General features: G+C 41.5%; 1 protein-coding gene across 13 annotated transcripts in view; it reads left to right on the top strand.

The window, feature by feature from the left end:
* MARK3 (microtubule affinity regulating kinase 3) overlaps positions 1-18,730 on the top strand; it is a 107,957-nt gene that overhangs the window by 31,541 nt on the left and 57,686 nt on the right. For all 13 annotated transcript variants that reach the window (XM_060153967.1, XM_060154058.1, XM_060153786.1 and 10 more), the window contains one exon: positions 7,543-7,596. In XM_060153967.1, the coding sequence (XP_060009950.1) occupies positions 7,543-7,596 (54 nt within the window). The remainder of the gene's footprint in view (positions 1-7,542; positions 7,597-18,730) is intronic.

The following is an 18,730-nucleotide window of genomic DNA, read 5'->3' as shown; positions in this document are numbered from 1 at the left end:
ATTATACAGTTTAAAGAGTCAAGGCTTTTTTTTTTAATGTGTTCCCTGCCCCCTCCCACAATTTCCTAATCTCCTAAGATGGCCACTTTCAGTCTTTCAAACTGATTCTTTATGTTTTACTTTCATATATTTTAATAGCATGTTTTATTCTTAATTATTTTTTCAGTTTTAGGCATCATTATCTATTGACTTCACTATAATTTTTTAAAGTCATCACTGACTTTTAAAAATTAACTCCTTATTGATATATAGCACACATCCAGAAAAAGTGTAAACATTTGCTTAACCATGACCCAGGGCAAAAATATACCATTACTTGAACCCCAGAAGTCCTCCTTTGTACCTCCTTCTAATCATTTCACTGGCCTTCCTCCCCAAGATAACCACTATCCTGACTTCTAAAACACCATATTCTGGTTTTTTCTCTTAAAATTTTACAATGGAAATCATACAGTATTTATTATTTTGTGTGTGCCTCTTTTACTCCACCCTGTGCTTGTGCCATTCACCCATTTTGTTTGTATTGCTAGGTTTTGATTTGAAGTTTTATTTTGTAGGGAGCTGTTATAGTTGATAGGCTTGTTCTCCGTTGCTGTAGACTGAATTGTGTCCCCTAGAATTTAGATGTTAAAGCCTGTTTGGAGGTAGGGCCTTTGTGGAAATAATTAGGTTAAACTAGGTCATAAGGGTAGGCCCCGATCTGATAGGATTAGTGTCCTTATAAAAAGAGACACCAGAGAGCTTGCTTGCTTTCTTCCACTTGTAAGGACACAGTGAGAAGGTGGTCATCTGCAAGCCAAGAGGAACTGCCCATGCTGGCACCCCGATCTCTGACTTCCAGCTTCCAACTGTGAGAAAATAAATTTCTGCTCTTTAAGCTGCCCAGTCTGTGGTATTTTTTGTTTTGACAGCCTGAGCTTACTAATATACCATTCTTCTGGATTATTGTGTCCTCTTAAAGGACTTGGGATCTTTTTTCTGCCTGCTCTTGTAGATGCTGGTGGTTGTAGATGCTTTAACACCAGTCAGGAGCAGGGTGGATCTTTTGACCAGTGGTTAATTGACAGGAAGTGGAAGATACGGATTTTTCCTCCAGTGAGTATTTGCTGCAGGTTTGTTGGACTCTTGATTTGAGGAATGTTGGGCGGGGGGCGGGGGAAGCCCTTCTCATGTGTGAGCTCTCTTTATCCCTATTTTGTAATTTTCCACTTTGCTTTAGGCGTCAGAGTGAATAAATGGAATTTCCCAGAACTTTACACAAGTGCCAGGGACACTCCTGTTTCCTTGCCTAGTGAATTCCCTTGGCTTTTGCTGTGCGCGCATGCATGCGCACACACACCTACGCGCACGCGCGCACACACACACACACACCCCCTCCACAACCTTGGGAATGAGTCAGTGGTCTTCTCTCCAGTATGCATCTTTCTGAGGCACCTAAGTGATGCCCCACAGTTGCCTCCTCTTTTGGTGACCTCGAGGTCTGAGCTCTTCTCCAGGCTCCAGCTCTGGGCCAAGGTTATTTTGGTAGTTGAGTCATCCCAGCAAGGGAACTGGAAGGAAGAGGGGATTAGGAGCTTCCCCCTCAGTTTTCATTGACACACATACACACAGCATGTTAAATGATAATGTTTCACTCTGAGGACACTTGCTTTTGATAAAATGACTCTCTTCTACAGTTTGATTTAGCTGAATGCAACACATTTTTTTTTCTGTTTTTGCTTTAGATACTTTTTGAACAGCAGTACTTGAAAATGAAAATATATAATAACAAAATCAGAATAGAATCTTTAGAAGGTGGATATTGAGCAGAACCGGAAGAAACTAGTGATCAAGGGGCCTGTCATGAGAATAGAAACAAAGTCTCAGAAGATCAGAGGAAAGAGGAGCTGGAAAGGCAGCATTTTTGATGGATTTGGCCATGAGAATGAGGAAGAAAACAGAATTGTGGCCAGAACAGTGTTATTGAAGGGGTTTCTTCGGAAATCCCTTTGGGAGATGGAAATCCCTTGGATCTTTGGGAGATCCAAGTATACCACATAAAATTACATATGAAAGTAAAGTTTGAAGAAAATTCATTCATTCAACTTTAAATTATTTTTTTCTTTTTTGGCTGCGCCACACAGCTTGCAGGATCTTAGTTCCCCGACCAGGAATCGAACCTGTGTACCGTTCAGTGGAAATGCAGAGTCCTAACCACTGGACTGCCAGGGAGTTCCCTCAGCTTCAAAATAATGGAATTTTAAAGCCACATTGGTGGGCTTCCCAGGTGGCGCAGTGGTTGAGAGTCCGCCTGCCGATGCAGGGGACACGGCTTCGTGCCCTGGTCCGGGAAGATCCCACATGCCGCGGAGCAGCTGGGCCCGTGAGCCATGGCCGCTGAGCCTGCGCGTCCAGAGCCTGTGCTCTGCAACGGGAGAGGCCACAACAGTGAGAGGCCCGCGTACCGCAAAAAAAAACAAAAAAACAAAAAAACACACATTGGTATTTGTTAAAACACCAGAAACCCTGTTTCTTCACTGTTCTATCTCCATCTCTGATGTGTGTGTGGTTACTAATGCGAGTATTCAAGGCCTCAGATCACCCCAGTAAGCGTTTATTGAATGCTCCTTGTGTACAGGTAGTGCTCTAGGGCTATAACAGGATGTCTTCTCCCCATTGAGTTATGCACAAGGTGGTCATTGTTTGCATATTCCAGCAGCCAGTATTTCCTTTAGATTTATTTACTGTAGTTTCCATCAAGACTTATATTTTCCAAATATAGAATCAGAATTTTGACTTTGCTTTTTGCAAGCACACACACTCATTAACTCTCCCTCCCCCACCAATTCTGATTTTTTGCCTACCCCAGTCAGGGGTGAAGGGGTGATGGGTTCCTTGTACTTCAGGGTCAGACTCACTGGATGCCTTGCTGCAGTCTTTCCCTTTCTTTAGCTCCTTAGGAGGTTAATAGGTTCATAGGAAGTAATCAAATGGCATGGGCAGATGGAGGCTTTAAACCAAGTTAATCAGTTAAAAAAAAAAAAAAAAGCTTTAATATGAATAGTGCAGCAGTTCTTGAAGTAGGGATGTGGACCCCTGGAGGTTTTCTGAGACCATTTTAGGGGGTCTGCAAAATCAAAACTGTTTTGGTAATACTATTTAAGACATTATTTGCTTCTTCCATTCTTTCTCACCAGCGTACAGTAGAATTTTCCAGAAGTATGTGACGTGTGATATAACAGATTGACTACAGGAGGACATTTGAGAATTTCATTAAAATGTTATTTATATTAACGCTAATAGACTTTTTTCCCAATTTTTTATGGTGATAAAATGCATATAAAATGTATTATCTTAACTGTTTTAAAGTGTATATTTCAGTGGTATTAAATACATCCATAATGCTGTGCAGCCATCACCACCATTCATCTCTAGAACTCTACATCTTATCAAACTGAAACTCTACACCCATTAAATTCCCCCTCCCCCCTCCCCCCAGCCACCACCATTCTCCTTTCTGTCGCCATGCTTTTGAATACTCCAGGGACCTCATAAGAGTGGAAGCATGCAGTATTTGTATTTTTGTGACTGTTTTATTTCACTTAGCATAGTGTCCTCAAGGTTCATCCATGTTGTAGCAGGTGCCAGAATTTCCTTCCTTTATAAGACTGAATAATATTCCATCTTATGGATGTGCCTCATTAAGCTTTTCCATTAATCCCTTGATGAACTTTTTTATTTGGCCATGCTACGTGGCTTGTGGGATATTAGTTCCCTGACCAGAGATTGAACCTGTGCCCTCTGCAGTGGAAGTGTGGAGTCCTAACCACTGGACCTCCAGGGAAGTCCCCCTTGATGATCTCTTGAGTTGCTTCCACATCTTAGCTACTATACATAATGCTGCTATGAACATGGGTGCACAAATAGCTTTTTAAATCCTCGCTTTCGGGCTTACCTGGTGGCGCAGTGGTTAAGAATCCACCTGCCAGTGCGGGGGGGACACGGGTTTGAGCCCTGGTAGGGGAAGATCCCACATGCCGTGGAGCAACTAAGCCCATGGGCCACAACTACTGAGCCTGTGCTCTAGAGCCTGCGAGCCACAACTACTGAGCCCGCATGCCACAACTACTGAAGCCTGCACGCCTAGAGCCTGTGCTCCACCACAAGAGAAGCCACCACTGTGAGAAGCCCACGCACCGCAACGAAGAGTAGCCCCCAGTCACCACAACTAGAGAAGGCCTGCGGTACAGCAACGAAGACCCAACACAGCCAAAAATCAGTCAATCAATCTATCCGTCCATCCATCCTTGCTTTCAGTTCTGGGTACATACCGGAAGTGGAACTGCTGGATCATCTGGTAATTCTACTTTTAATTTTTTGAGGAAATCTGTACTTTTTTTTTTTTTTTTTTTAACAGTGGCTGTACCATTTTATACAATCCTACCAACAGTGCACAAGGGTTCCAGTTTCTCCACATCCTCACAAAAGCTTATTATTTTCTGGGGGTTTTTGGCAGTAAGCCATCCAGTTGGGTGTGGAGTGGTGTTTCCTAGTTTTGATTTGCATTTTTCTAATGATGAGGGATGTTGAGCGTCTTTTTTATGTGCTTATTGACCATTTGTATATCTTCTCTGGAGAAACATCTCAAGTCCTTTGCCCTTTTTTTTTTTTTTTTTTTTTTTTTGGCTGTACGCGGGCTTCTCACTGTTGTGGCCTCTCCCGTTGAGGAGCACAGGCTCCGGACGTGCAGGCTCAGCGGCCATGGCTCACAGGCCCAGCTGCTCCGCGGCATGTGGGATCTTCCCGGACCGGGGCACGAACCTGTGTCCCCTGCATCGGCAGGCAGACTCTCAACCACTGCGCCACCAGGGAAGCCCCTTTGCCCATTTTTAAATCAGGTTTTTGTTGAGTTTTCAGAGTTCTCTGTATATTCTGGATATTAATCCCTTATCACGTATGTAATTTGCAAATATTATTTCCCATTCTGTGGGTTGCCTTTTTACTCTGTTGATAACGTCTTTTGATGCATAAAATTTGAAATGTCATGAAGCTTTGCCCTATGTTTTCTTCTCAGAATTTGATAGTTTTATAGGTCGTAGATTTAGGTCTTTGATCCACGCTGAGCTAATTTTTGTATTTGATGTTAGGTTAAGAGTCTGATAACTTCATTCTTTTGCATGTGGATATCATTTCCCCAGCACCATCTGTTTTTTAATTTTTTAATTTTATTTATTATTTTTGGCTGTGTTGGGTCTTTGTTGCTGTGTGTGGGCTTTCTCTAGTTGTGGCGAGCAGTGGCTACTGTTTGTTGCAGTGCGCAGGCTTCTCACTGCAGTGGCTTCTTTTGTCGCGGAGCACGGGCTCTAGGCGCGTGGGCTTCAGTAGTTGTGGCTCACAGGCTCTAGAGCGCAGGCTCAGTAGTTGTGGGTCACCGACTTAGTTGCTCCGCGGCATGTGGGATCTTCCCGGACCAGGGCTCAAACCCGTGTCCCCCCCGCACTGGCAGGCAGATTCTTAAGCACTGCACCACCAGGGAATCCCCCGCCCCGCCCCAGCACCATTTGTTGAATATTATTATGTTGAAATGAGTTGTTCAGCAGTTATTTTTTGGTTTTTGTTTTTTTTGCGGTACGCGGACCTCTCACTGTTGTGGCCTCCCACACCGCGGAGCACAGGCTCCGGACGCGCAGGCCCAGCGGCCACGGCTCACGGGCCCAGCCACTCCGCGGCATGTGGGATCTTCCTGGACCGGGGCACGAACCCGTGTCCCCTGCATCGGCAGGCGGACTCTCAGCCACTGCACCACCAGGGAAGCCCCAGCACTTATTTTTAATTTATTTTTCTTTAAAAAAAATTTTTTTTGATTATTTTATTTATTTATTTTTGGCTACATTGGGTCTTCATTGCTGCGCACGGGCTTTCTCTAGTTGTGGCGAGCAGGCGCTCCTCTTTGTTGTGGTGCGCGGGCTTCTCACTGCGGTGGCTTCTCTTGTTACGGAGCATGAGCTCTAGGCACACAGGCTTCAGTAGTTGTGACACGTGGGCTCAGTAGTTGTGGCTTGTGGGCTCTAGAGCACAGGCCCAGTAGTTGTGGCTCACGGGCTTAGTTGCTCTGTGTCATGTGGGATCTTCCCAGACCAGTGTCGAACCCATGTCCCCTGCATTGGCAGGTGGATTCTTAACCACTGCGCCACCAGGGAAGTCCAGCATAATCTTTAAGAATATAAAGGGGACCAAAAAGTTCTAGAACCGTTGACAAAGAATCTTTGAACACTTTCCCCAGATTTTGACTATAGTCCCTTTCTTCAGTGGTGCTTCTTATTGGATCTGTGTTCTGAGGGACACATAGTAGGAACACAGCCTCATTGACATGGGGTGAGACCATTTGTTGTTCTGGACCTCAGGTGCAAAGCTGGGTTAATTATGTTCCCTAATTCATGGCAAAGCCTCTGTCTTCACTTACGTTTCCTTCCGTCCCCTGTCATCACCCCATCCCCCCTTCTCGATATCCATAGTTCCTAGTTCTGGTTAGCCGTAGTTCACTTTTTTCTTTTAATTAATTTTTATTGGAGTATGGTTGCTTTACAATGTTGTGTTAGCCTCCACTGCACAACAAAATGAATCAGCCATACACATACAGATATCCCCTCCCTTTTGGACTTCCCTCCCATTTAGGTTAGCACAGTGCACGTAGTTCATTTTTAAGCAAGAAAAGACCGACTGGCTAGGTGAGGATGTCAGTGCAGGGTTAGTACAACTTAATTTTTTTTCTTTTTTTTAAGATAAGTGCATATAATTAGAAGCTGTAGCTCTTTCTTCCTATGTCTTAGTGGCTTATTTTTAGACTGCCTCACCCCTTTTTGAACAAAGACTACTAGGGGACCCATTTGTTGCCTCTGTACATACTCATTTGGTTAGCTTGTTGATTGATCTGAAGCTAGGGCCTTTTCCCTCTCTAAGAGTGCCTTTTCCTTCTCGAAGAGCTAGTGCCTCTTCCTCTTCTCTAAAGAGCTTTTTTATTGAAATAAGATGTTTTTAAAGTTTTCAGATTCAACACCAACTTATTTGTTCGTATATTTACTCAATTAACCAGCTCCCACTTTGTGCTGGACAGTCTAGAAAGCATTTTGGGCTGTATAAACCTATAAAAGCTATAGTTCCTGCCCTTGTATCCCAGAGTCAGATAAAATTAAAGTGTCAGAAAATAATGAATAGATTTGCTACATTGCCATATTTTTAGAATTGTTTTCATTGTATAATCTCTCTCCCCTTTTGGGAGGGGTTAGGAGGTGGTTTCTGGGAGACTTATTTTCCCTGTGTCTATAGGTAACTTAAATGTAAAATGTTATAAAATACCCTTATTTGCATGAAGCCCCTCTTGTCAATTATAAAATATTTATAAAGTGTAAAATATAATTGTAACTGGTTGAGTTTTAGGTTTCTGAGGTTTGTTTACTTGCTTGCTATTTAACAATGCTACATGTCTGGGCATTTACAAAACTATTACTAATTAGTCTATAATGACCAAATTCTTAAAATCCATAAATATTAATTTTTTTCTAGGTCGCAATAAAAATAATTGACAAAACTCAGTTGAATCCAACAAGTCTACAAAAGGTAAGATTGGTCCAGTATCCAGTTTTTTTTTAATGATTTTCAGTGCTAATTGTCATCTAATTTGTCCATTAATTACCTCTACTATTATTTTTATTTATTGTATTTAGTACACAGTAAAGCTTCCTCTTCCTCAAATGAATGCAACTTAAATTTAATATTGTTTAAATGTAGTATTGTTGTATTTTTTTCCTTCAGTTGAAGATAATGATTTTTAAATGTTCTTAATAGCACAAACTGAAGGCTGTACTTTGAATATTCTAAATATTGACTAGAATAGAGTTATAAAAAAGACAGAACAACATAGTTTCATGTAATTAGTCTTAAGCAGAGTTACACATCTTTCTTACAGCCAATACTGAGATCTCTAAAGTCAGCACTTTGGCTTTCTTAAGCTACCACAATATGTCTAATCAAGGAGTGATGATTAATTGATATAAAAGGAAAATATAAAAGTAAAACTAAATTGATAGTTGAAAACATGTTTGTTAATGAGCTATTGCCATTTGTATTATCTAATGTAGATCAGGAGTTCTCAACCTGGTGCATGTTAAAATCACCTGGGCCTCTTTTCAAAATCCTGATGACTGGCCCATAGGGAGATTTAATTGCTCAGGTAGGGCCTGGTCATAGGTATTTCACTGGTGCATCAGTGAATGATTAATGATCTTCATAATAAGATCCTTTTAGTTCCTTTTGGTTTTGCAGAGCCTTTTTACATACTTCATTTGATTTCTAGACTTGGCCTATGGTAGCTGGGGGATACAGAGACCTAGAAATAAGAACAGGAAGTCAGGCTTCCCTGGTGGCGCAGTGGTTGGGAGTCCGCCTGCCGATGCAGGGGACGTGGGTTCGTGCCCCGGTCCAGGAGGATCCCACATGCCGCAGAGCGGCTGCGCCCGTGGGCCATGGCCTCTGGGCCTGCGCGTCCAGAGCCTGTGCTCCACGGCGGGAGAGGCCACGGCAGTGAGAGGCCCGCGTACCGCAAAAAAAAAAAAAAAAGAACAGGAAGTCCTCTGCCACTTAGCTGAATGTGTAACTTGACCTTGAGCAAGTCACTTAACTTTCTGGACGTTGGGCTTCTCATCTTTTAAAATGAAGATAATTTCACTAAGTGAAATAAGTCAGACAGAAAGACAGGTACCATATGATCTCATTTATATGTGGAATCTAAAAAATAGAACAAATAGACAAATAAAATAAAACAGAAACAGGCTTACAGAGAGCGAAACTGTTGGTTGCCAGAGGGGAGCTGAGTGAAATAGGTAAAGGGGATTAACAGATAGAAACTTTTAGTTATAAAGTAAACAAGTCATGGGGATGTAATATACAGCATAAGGAATGTAGTCAGTAATGCTGTAATAATTTTGTATGGTGACAGATGGTTATTGGAGTTATCATGGTGATGATTTCATAATGTATTTGATTGTCACATCACTGTGTTGTACACCTGAAACTAACATAATATTGTATGTCAACTATACTTCAGTTGAAAATAATAATAAAAATAACTAATTAAATGGAGATTTAATCTTCTCATGATGGATTATATTAATGAAATAATACATATCAAAGAGTTTCATAAACTGCAAAGCAGTACGTAAGACATTTTAAGGGTAATCATGCCCTATCTACATTTCTAATGTAGTTCTAGTTCTGTTGGTTATTTTCTATTTATATCATCATAATTTTGAAACTGTCTGTGTGTGTGTGGGATTAAGGTGGAGAGGGAGACAGATTTTATCTTGCACTGAAAATGTTATTTAAACAAGTGGCTCTGCAGGGCATAGTGGGCCTTAAGGGTTCTCAGGGTGGCCCTGGAAGGATCCAAAATTTCCAGTCCTTTGTTCTGAACATGAAATTGTATCCATTTCCTTAAACTCATTTCTTCATATATCTAAGGACTTGGTAGTAATTAATAAGTTAGAGGTTACTAAAACTTGGTATTCAGAACTAAAATTAGCATGTAGAGAAGTTTGCTAAGGATTCTAATTCAGTATTCGAATGTTACAGATCTTCCACTATTCATGTGTACTTGCAGATAACTGGAATTCTAGCAGTTTTCTAGGAAGAATTTTATCATAGTATTGTCTTGAGTTGGTTGTGATTTTTCTTGCTTGCTTTTTTTCATTATTTTTGGTCATAGTTTTTAATTACCACTGTTCTTTTTTGTTATTATTCCAAATTACTGTTTGTCACATCATTACCAATTTAGTACCTGGTAGGCTGTCTGTTTAGCTTGATGGTGTGATGCAGATTTTTATCAGCATTAATTTTGGCATATAAATCATAAGACTTTTAAGATTTGTTTGGTATAGCTCAAGTATGAACCATCCACAAAAAATTTATACTAAAGGCAGATCCGTCCAAGTTAAATAATTTGATAAGTGTGATGTTTTCAGTTTGTAGGGCATTGTTTTAAATCATAAATCATGTGTTTGTGTTCTTATAAATTAGAAGCATTCTATAAATACTTCCTTCACATTCTTTTTCGCTGAGTTCCCTTTCCATGGAAAGGTGGCAGTAGAGTGGTGTATACCTGGCATCTTTTGCCCTTGTAATAGTGGTGCTTGCAGCTTGTTTTCTTCCTCAGCACCACTCACAGTTGTATCACACCTGCTCACTCAAATCTCTGTATATTGTGATTTTAAACTCTGGAACTTGGTGTATGGCCTTAGGAGCTAACAACATTCTGCCATCAACAATATGCGATCTTTTTGTACTGCCACTACCAAAAAAAATGTGGACTGGCTCATTCAGGCAGTGTTTGAACACAGGTGTTTAAAATAGTGTCATTTCAAAATGTTCACAGTATTCTGGCTTACACATTGAATCATGTACATCTGATAAACGCATTTAAGCAAACCTGAGTTGACTGCATATTAGTAAACTGATGTTATTTTCACTGACAGGTTCTTCACTTTTCCTTTTAATTTTTCCAGCCACTGAGTGAATAAATGTTAGATTCTAGTAAGATATATTTTTCTCCATTGTTTTTGTACATCTCAATTTCTGAGTACTATCCCTGAGACATTTTCTGTCCATAAATGTCTTTTAGGTCAGCCGTTAAAGAACTCTGTAATGTTGTGTACCTTTAATGATTTTGAAAACAACAGGAGTGAAAAAAAATGTTAGTCTTCCTCCTGGTTTTACAAAGTCACTTTCAGCTTTTTTTTTTTTTTTTTTTTGGGGGGGGTGGGGGGTACACGGACCTCTCACTGTTGTGGTGTCTCCCGTTGCGGAGCACAGGCTCCAGACGCTCAGGCTTAGCGGCCATGGCTCACGGGCCCAACCGCTCCGTGGCATGTGGGATCTTCCCGGACCGGGGCACGAATGCTTGTCCCGTGCATCGGCAGGCGGACTCTAAACCACTGCGCCACCAGGGAAGCCCCATTTTTAGCTTTGGTTTGGTTACAGATAATCTTGTTTTATTAAATTCAAGTTTGTCATTAAGAAACAAGTTATGAATTTATTAAGACATGCAAGTAGGGCTTCCCTGGTTGCCCAGTGGTTAAGAACCTGCCTGCCAGTGCAGGGGACATGGGTTTGATCCCTGGTCCGGGAAGATCCCACGTGCCACGGAGCAACTAAGCCCGTGTGGCACAACTACTGAGCCTGCGCTCTAGAGCCTGCGAGTCACAACTGCTGAAGCCAGCGAGCCACAGCTACTGAAGCCTGCGTGCCTAGAGCCTGTGCTCTGCAACAAGAGAAGCCACCGCAGTGAGAAGCCCACGTGAAGCAATGAAGACCCAACGCAGCCAAAAATAAATAAATTTATAAAAGAAAAAAAGACATGCAAGTACACTAAGTGTAACCCATCTAAAGTTATTTTCTTTTCTCATCTTGGAGTAGTGTGTTAATGTAAAGAGGGATTATAGAGTAATGGTTAGGAACACAGTTAAGCCAGCCTACATGGATTCAAATCTCGGCTTCAACCCAGCCTAGCTGTGTGACAAGTCACCTTCCTGGATCTTAGTTTCCCTGTTTGTAAAATGGAAATAATAACAGTACCTCTAGGGCTGTGGTGAGAATTAAATAAGTTAACATTTAAAAGCCCTTAGCACAGGGAGATCAGCTTGGTGCTTTGTGACCACCTAGAAGGGTGGGATAGGGAGGGTGGGAGGGAGACGCAAGAGGGAGAAGATATGGGGATACATGTTTATGTATAGCTGATTCCCTTTGTTATAAAGCAGAAACTAACACACCAATGTAAAGCAATTATACTCCAATAAAGATGTTAAAAAATAATAATAAAATAAAAGCCCTTAGAAGAGCTGAGTGTAGTTCCTAGCACATGGTAAGGACCGAGTGTTTGCTATTATTGTGTGTCCTGCTGAATATTGGTTTTGAGGGAGAGTGGGAGATTTTTTTTTTTAAACTTTTATTGGCGTGTAGTTGATTTACAATGTTGTTAGTTTCAGGTGTACAGCAGAGTGAATCAGTTATACATATACATATATCCACTCCTTTTTTTTTTAAGATTCTTTTCCCAGGAGATATTTTTTGTTTGTTTTTTAAATTTTACCCTCACAGGAAATAAGTAAAGCTTAAGGATTGAATGGTAGGTTCTGGCTTAGGTCTCATAGGACTTATTTGCAGTAGACTACTTCTGATCACGGCTAATATTTGCGCATTTAGTATATATGGAGTACTGTATTAGTTTGCTCGAGCCACTATAACAAAATTCTGTAGACTGGGTGTCTTAAACAACAGACATTTATTTCACACAGTTGTAGAGGCTGGGAAGTCCAAAATCAGGGTTGCCAGCATGGTCGGGTTCTGGTGCAAGCTCTCTCTTTGGCTTACAGAGGGCTGCCGTCTCACTGTGTCTTCATAGCAAAGTAGGGGGAAGGTACATGAGCATGCTGTTTGATGTCTCTACTTATAAGGGTACTTAATCCCATCATAAGGACCCACCCTCATGACCTCATCTAAACCAACTTAATTCCCAAATGCTCCATCTCCAAATATCACATTGTGGGACAGCTTCATGAAGTAAGTTCTGTTATTCAGGAAAGAGAGGCCAGGGAGATAAAGTAATCTGCCCAACGTCCCCTGACTAATAAGTGATAGCTGCTTGGGCAGTCATTTTATGATAGGTGTAGTCATCATTGAGTCGAGCATTAATGAACTCTAAATGAAAACATGTTTACCACAGTTTAGACCATAGAGCATTTGCTGTAAGCAATGTCCCAGGTATATTAGTTGGATAGGAATTCATTGTCATTAGATACTAGAGCATGTGCTTCCCATGTTCTTACACATATAGGCGTTCTCACAGTAGCTAGTCTGATAGATATCTTTTCACCTTCATACTCTGTTAGGTGAGTATTACTACCATCTTGATTTTCCATTGAGGAGACAGAGTCTGAGAAGTTGGTATAGTCAGACTCTCCAGTTCGTAAGTGATGGAGCAAAGATGTAAATCTTAGCCTGACTCCAAAGCATGGACTATTTCCACTTCATTATGGCCCCCTCCTGTAATTAAATTTCCCTAACTGAGATGGGAACTAACCTGAGGCTTTCTTTGTAGTAGCTATGAAGAAGTTAGTAAATAGTTTCAAGGTTGAGGAAATATTGGGTTGGCCGAAAAGTGCCTTCAGTTTTAAAGTAAAAATAAAAGACACATTTTTCATTTTCACGAAGAACTTTATTGAATAATGTATTCACCCTTTTGTTCCACTACCTTCTGCCATTTTTCAGGCAACTTCATAGTTCCATCTTCCCAAAACTTTTTCTCTTTTTGAGCAAAGAACTGTTCCAGGTGCCTTTTACAGTCTCCCAGGGAATTGACATTTTTTCCATTAAGAGAATTTTGTAAAGACCGAAATAAATGGAAATCTGAAGTTGCAATGTCTGGTGAATACGGCGGATGAATCAGAACTTCCCAGCCAAGCTGTAACAGTTTTTGCCTGGTCATCAAAGAAACATGCGGTCTTGCAGTATCCTGATGGAAGATTATGTGTTCTCTGTTGACTAATTCTGAACGCTTTTTGTCAAGTGATGCCTTCAGTTAGTCTAATTGGAAGCAGTACTCGTTGGAATTAATCGTTGGGTTTTCCTGAAGGAGCTCGTAATAGAGGACTCCCTTCCAATCCCACCATACACAGAACATCACCTTTTTAGGATGAAGACCGGCCTTTGGTGTGGTTGGTGGTGGTTCATTTCGCTTGCCCCACGCTCTCTTCTGTTCCACATTATTGTACAGTATCCACTTTTCATCGCCTGTCACAATTTGTTTTAAAAACGGAACGTTTTCATTATGTTTCAGTAGAGAATCGCATGAGGAAATACGGTCAAGAACGTCTTTTTCGCTTTACTTACGTGGAACCCATACATCAAAGCGATGAACATAACCAAGCTGGTGCAAATGATTTTCATAGCTTGATTTGGGTATTTTGAGTATGTCAGCCATCTCCCGCGTGGTATAACGTTGATTGTTCTCAGTGTCTCAATTTGATCACTATCAACTTCAACTGGTCTACCCAACCGTGGAGCATTGTCCAGCGAGAAATCTCCGGCATGAAACTTCACAAACCACTTTTGACATGTTCAGTCACAGCACCTTCTCCATACACTGAGCAAATCTGTTTTTGCATTTCAATTGCGTTTTTACCTTTCTTGAAATAATAAAGCATAATATGCCGAAAATGTTTTTTTCTTCCATCTTCAATATTAAAATGGCTACACAAAAATTCACTAATTTTGTTAAGCCTTTTTTTTAAATGCACTCTTATATGACAGCTGTCACACACAATCTAACAAAATTGTTTCAAATGAAGTTAAAGACAACTAAGTGCTACTAGAGCCATCTTACAGAAAAAACCAAGCAAACCTTTTGGCGAACCCAATATTTCAAGTACGAAAGAGAAGTAGGCCTTGTACCCCACCTCCCCTTCCAAACTTTGCATAAGTCATATTTTTATGCAAATTTGTTTATTCACTCCTTCACTTAACAAACACTTATTAGTAAATACCTGCTGTGTGCCAGGCACTGTTCAGAGCACTGAGGGTACAACATTGAACCAAATGAATGAAGTTCCTACTTTCATGGAATTGATATATAGTGGGAGAGCAGCAATAAACAGATATATAATGTCATGTCAGTGCCATGAAGAAAAATAAAGCAAGATGTATTGACTGTATTTTCTTATTTTTTGTATTCTTGATGCTCTGGCATCTGGGGCCTTGCTGACCTGAGATAGACTACTCCCCAGGGCTAGCTAGTTCCTGGAAATAGTAAGCAACTCCCCTGTGAGTATACTGTTCAGATGCAAACTAACCAGTACAGAGCCCATACTCTGAACCATCTCCCCTATCTGGCTCTTAAACTCCAAGAGGCAATATTTCTCTGCCCTAATCATTGCAGAGCTGGTATCGGACACCTAGAGACCGTACTTATACTCAAGAACCTGCTGAAATTATCCCAATGAACCAGTCCTCAGCCTGCTTACCCTGCCTGGACTTACCTTTCCTGTGGAAACCAGAATAAAAACTCTTCCCCATGCTTTCCCCTTGCTCCGTCGGCCTTCTAACCCATCCTGGTGCTTCCTCACATGGCCCTGCATGGCACTGTGTGCCCCCTTCTTTTGGGAACTATAAGTAACAGACCATCATTTTAATGGCACTCTTCTCCTGGTCTCTTGGCTCACCATACCTGAATAATAATAGAACCTACATTTTAAAACAGGGTGGGGGGCTTCCCTGGTGGCGCAGTGGTTGAGAATCTGCCTGCCAATGCAGGGGACACGGGTTCGAGCCCTGGTCTGGGAAGATCCCACATGCCACGGAGCAACTAGGCCCATGCACCACAGCTACTGAGCCTGCGCGTCTGGAGCCTGTGCTCTGCAACAAGAGAGGCCGCGACAGTGAGAGGCCCGCGCACCGCGATGAAGAGTGGCTCCCGCTCGCCGCAACTAGAGAAAGCCCTTGCACAGAAACGAAGACCCAACACAGCCATAAATAAATAAATAAATTTAAAAAAAAAAAAAAAAAACAGGGTGGGGACTTCCCTGGTGGCACAGTGGTTAAGAATCCGCCTGTCAATGCAGGGGACCATGGGTTCAAGCCCTGGTCTGGGAAGATCCCACAGGCTGCGGAGCAACTAAGCCTGTGCGCCACAACTACTGAGCCTGCGCTCTAGAGCCCGCGAGCCACAACTACTGAGCCTGCATGCCACAACTAACTACTAAAGCCTGCATGCCTAGAGCCCATGCTCTGCAACAAGAGAAGCCACTGCCGTGAGAAGCCCATGCACCGCAATGAAGAGTAGCCCCTGCTCACTGCAACTAGAGAAAGCCCGCATGCGCAACAACGAAGACCCAATGCAGCCAAAAATAAATAAATAAATTTAAAAAACAAAAACACAGGGTGAGGAGATAGTATGCGAGGAATGTGTAGATTTCAAGTGAAAAGTAGGGGTGCCCTCTTAGTAATTCGTTTAAGAAACATTCTTGTTCTCCTGAACCAAGCGTTGTGGTAAGAAGAGTCAGATAAGTACAACAGACTCTGGGTGAACTTCACCATGTGGTTTGCAGTAAAAGTTTACTTAGACCTTTAGGATCTAAATGTTTTTTACCAAGTAATAAAGAATGGAAAGACCTTTGCAGTCCTCCTTGCAGCGTTGACATGGAGGTCCTCACTAAGTGTTCGTGGGAGGATTGCACACACAGCTTGAGGAGCAGCAACTGCAGCAGCGGTGGGCTGCCGAGGCCTGCGAGTATGCAGGGCAGTGCAAGGCCCTGAGCTGGTGGTTACATCAGGCCAAACTGGGAGCCTTGAATGCCCCGGCCCTTTAAGGAACAATCATCTCTGTGTAATAAACTTTTCAGTAATTCCCTAACTTTCCCCTGGGTTCTTCTGACTAAGATTTTGTTATTTTAGAAATATTCAGTCTTCTCGGTGGCAGAAACTTTAATTGTCACCATACTGTGACATAGTCAATTTAAACAGTAATCTCTTTTTCTTAAACTGGAACCATTAGTTAAAAACAAATGTGTGAATGTAGTGAAATAATTGATTTTTTAAAATATGTGTTTATGATAGCTGGTTAGCCAGCTTTAAACATGTATAGGGATGGAGGCACACTGCTTCCTATGCCATCTTGTTCCAGTGTTGGACGACTCTAGTTATTATACAGGTTTTTTTTTCTTAATTAATTTATTTATGGCTGTGTTGGGTCTTCATTGCTGCACGCAGGCTTTCTCTAGTTGTGGTGAGCAGGGACTATTTTTCATTGTGGTGCACGGGCTTCTCACTGCGATGGCTTCTCTTGTTGCGGAGCACGGGCTCTAGAGCGCAGGCTCAGTAGTTGTGGTGCACAGGCTTAGTTGCCCGCAGCATGTGGGATCCTCCCGGACCAGGGATCGAACCTGTGTCCCCTGCATTGGCAGGCGGGTTCTTAACAACTGCGCCACCAGGGAAGTCCCTAAACAGGTTTTTTTCTTTCATAGTTTACACTAGCATCTGTCTTCTAGAAACATGTACAGTACTGTTCTCTGTTCTTTCATTTGGAGCTTTGGAGGTTAAATCTACCAGTCCACAAAAATAACCCCTACCAATCCAACATAACCAACTATCTTGGGTCTTCTTGGTCCCTTCTCCAGAGTAAATACTCAGCCTCTTGGGCCAGCTACAGGACTTGCCCTCAACACAGGGCTAGTTTATTCCACATCAGTAATTGATTTTTTTCTTAACTGAATTTATTTCATTCTTGCTGAAGACCATTTAAATGGTTTCCTACCATAATTCCAGTCCTTTTAGTGTATTTTTGAAAAATGAGTCTTTTGTATTAGCTGTCACTTCTAGTTTGGTGCTGTATACATTGGACAAGGATGTTTTCATCCAATTAAAATATCCCACAAGGTAGGGACAAGGCACCTCATTGGAGAATCCACCCTTTAGTTGGTTCTGCTGACTCATCAAGCAATATTTGAGTAATATTCAAGCACCATTCTCAAATCCAGACTTTTAGTAAGAGAGAAACAGAAATCCCTGTGTTAAAAAAAATTAATCAAAATTACTAAGGAAAAAAAAAGAATGATTTTAAATTTAAGTATGTGCATAAATTCAAGTATGTGCAAAATGCGGGAATTCCCTGGAGGTCCAGTGGTTAGGATTCCACGCTTCCTCTGCAGGGGGCACGGGTTCGATCCCTGGTCGGGGAACTAAGATCCGACATAGCCGTGCACTGTGGCCAAAAAAAAAAAGTATATACAGCAGATTGCTGAATGATTATCAAAGTATTGTTGACTATAGGTTCCTTTTATCGGGGTCTTTGTGGGAAATTTTACTTACACCCACTCAAGTCTGGTTTCTTTTTAAAGTTGGTGTTTATTTTGGAGCCACTGTTAATGGTTAGAGCTCTGTAATAGCAGTGACCTTTTTTTGGCATCCCAGGGAATCTCAGTTGTGGGACAAGCCAGGGAACTGTATATTTGGAAGCAGAGAGAACCCGCTCATGCTTTTCTTATGGTCTGCAATGTAATGTACTCTTACTGTTACCACCACTGAGTTATCTGGGGTACTTTTGCTTCAGCCTCCTTAGGGCAGTCTTTTTTAACCCTTGTTGTGCAGTAGAATCATCTGTGTAGTTAAAAAAAAACCCTTAATTTCTATTCTCTTTCTAAAGGTAACCTGTTTTAAAGATGACCCCCTCCTCCAGTGTTTTAAGTCTTATAGACTGCTGCCACTACAGCTGCCAGATATCTCCCCCCTCTCTCAAACTCTTCCTGACCCAATTTCTGGACTTCTTTCCTTCTCCTTACCCATCTGGTGAAGCACAAATCATTGTTGGGATCTTTTTCATTGATGAGCGCTGTTGATCTTTTCCTTTCTTAATACCTTCCTCTTTCCATATTGACTTGTAGGAGACTAAACAGCTCAGGCCATTAACAAAAGTAGTTGTTAGAATCCTTTTTTGTAAATTTTTTAAAATTGAAGTATAGTTGTTGTACAATATTATATAAGTTACAGGTGTACAATATAGTGGTGATTCACAATTTTTAAAGGTTATACTCCATTTATAGTTATTATAAAATATTGGTTATATTCCCTGTGTTGTACAGTATATCCTTGCAGCTTATTACCTAATAGTTTGTATCTCTTACTCCCCTACCCTATATTGCCCCTCCCCACT

The sequence above is a fragment of the Lagenorhynchus albirostris genome, chromosome 1 (genome assembly GCF_949774975.1).
Source record: "Lagenorhynchus albirostris chromosome 1, mLagAlb1.1, whole genome shotgun sequence".
Taxonomy (NCBI): domain Eukaryota; kingdom Metazoa; phylum Chordata; class Mammalia; order Artiodactyla; family Delphinidae; genus Lagenorhynchus; species Lagenorhynchus albirostris.
This window is presented reverse-complemented; position numbering and strand designations above follow the sequence as displayed.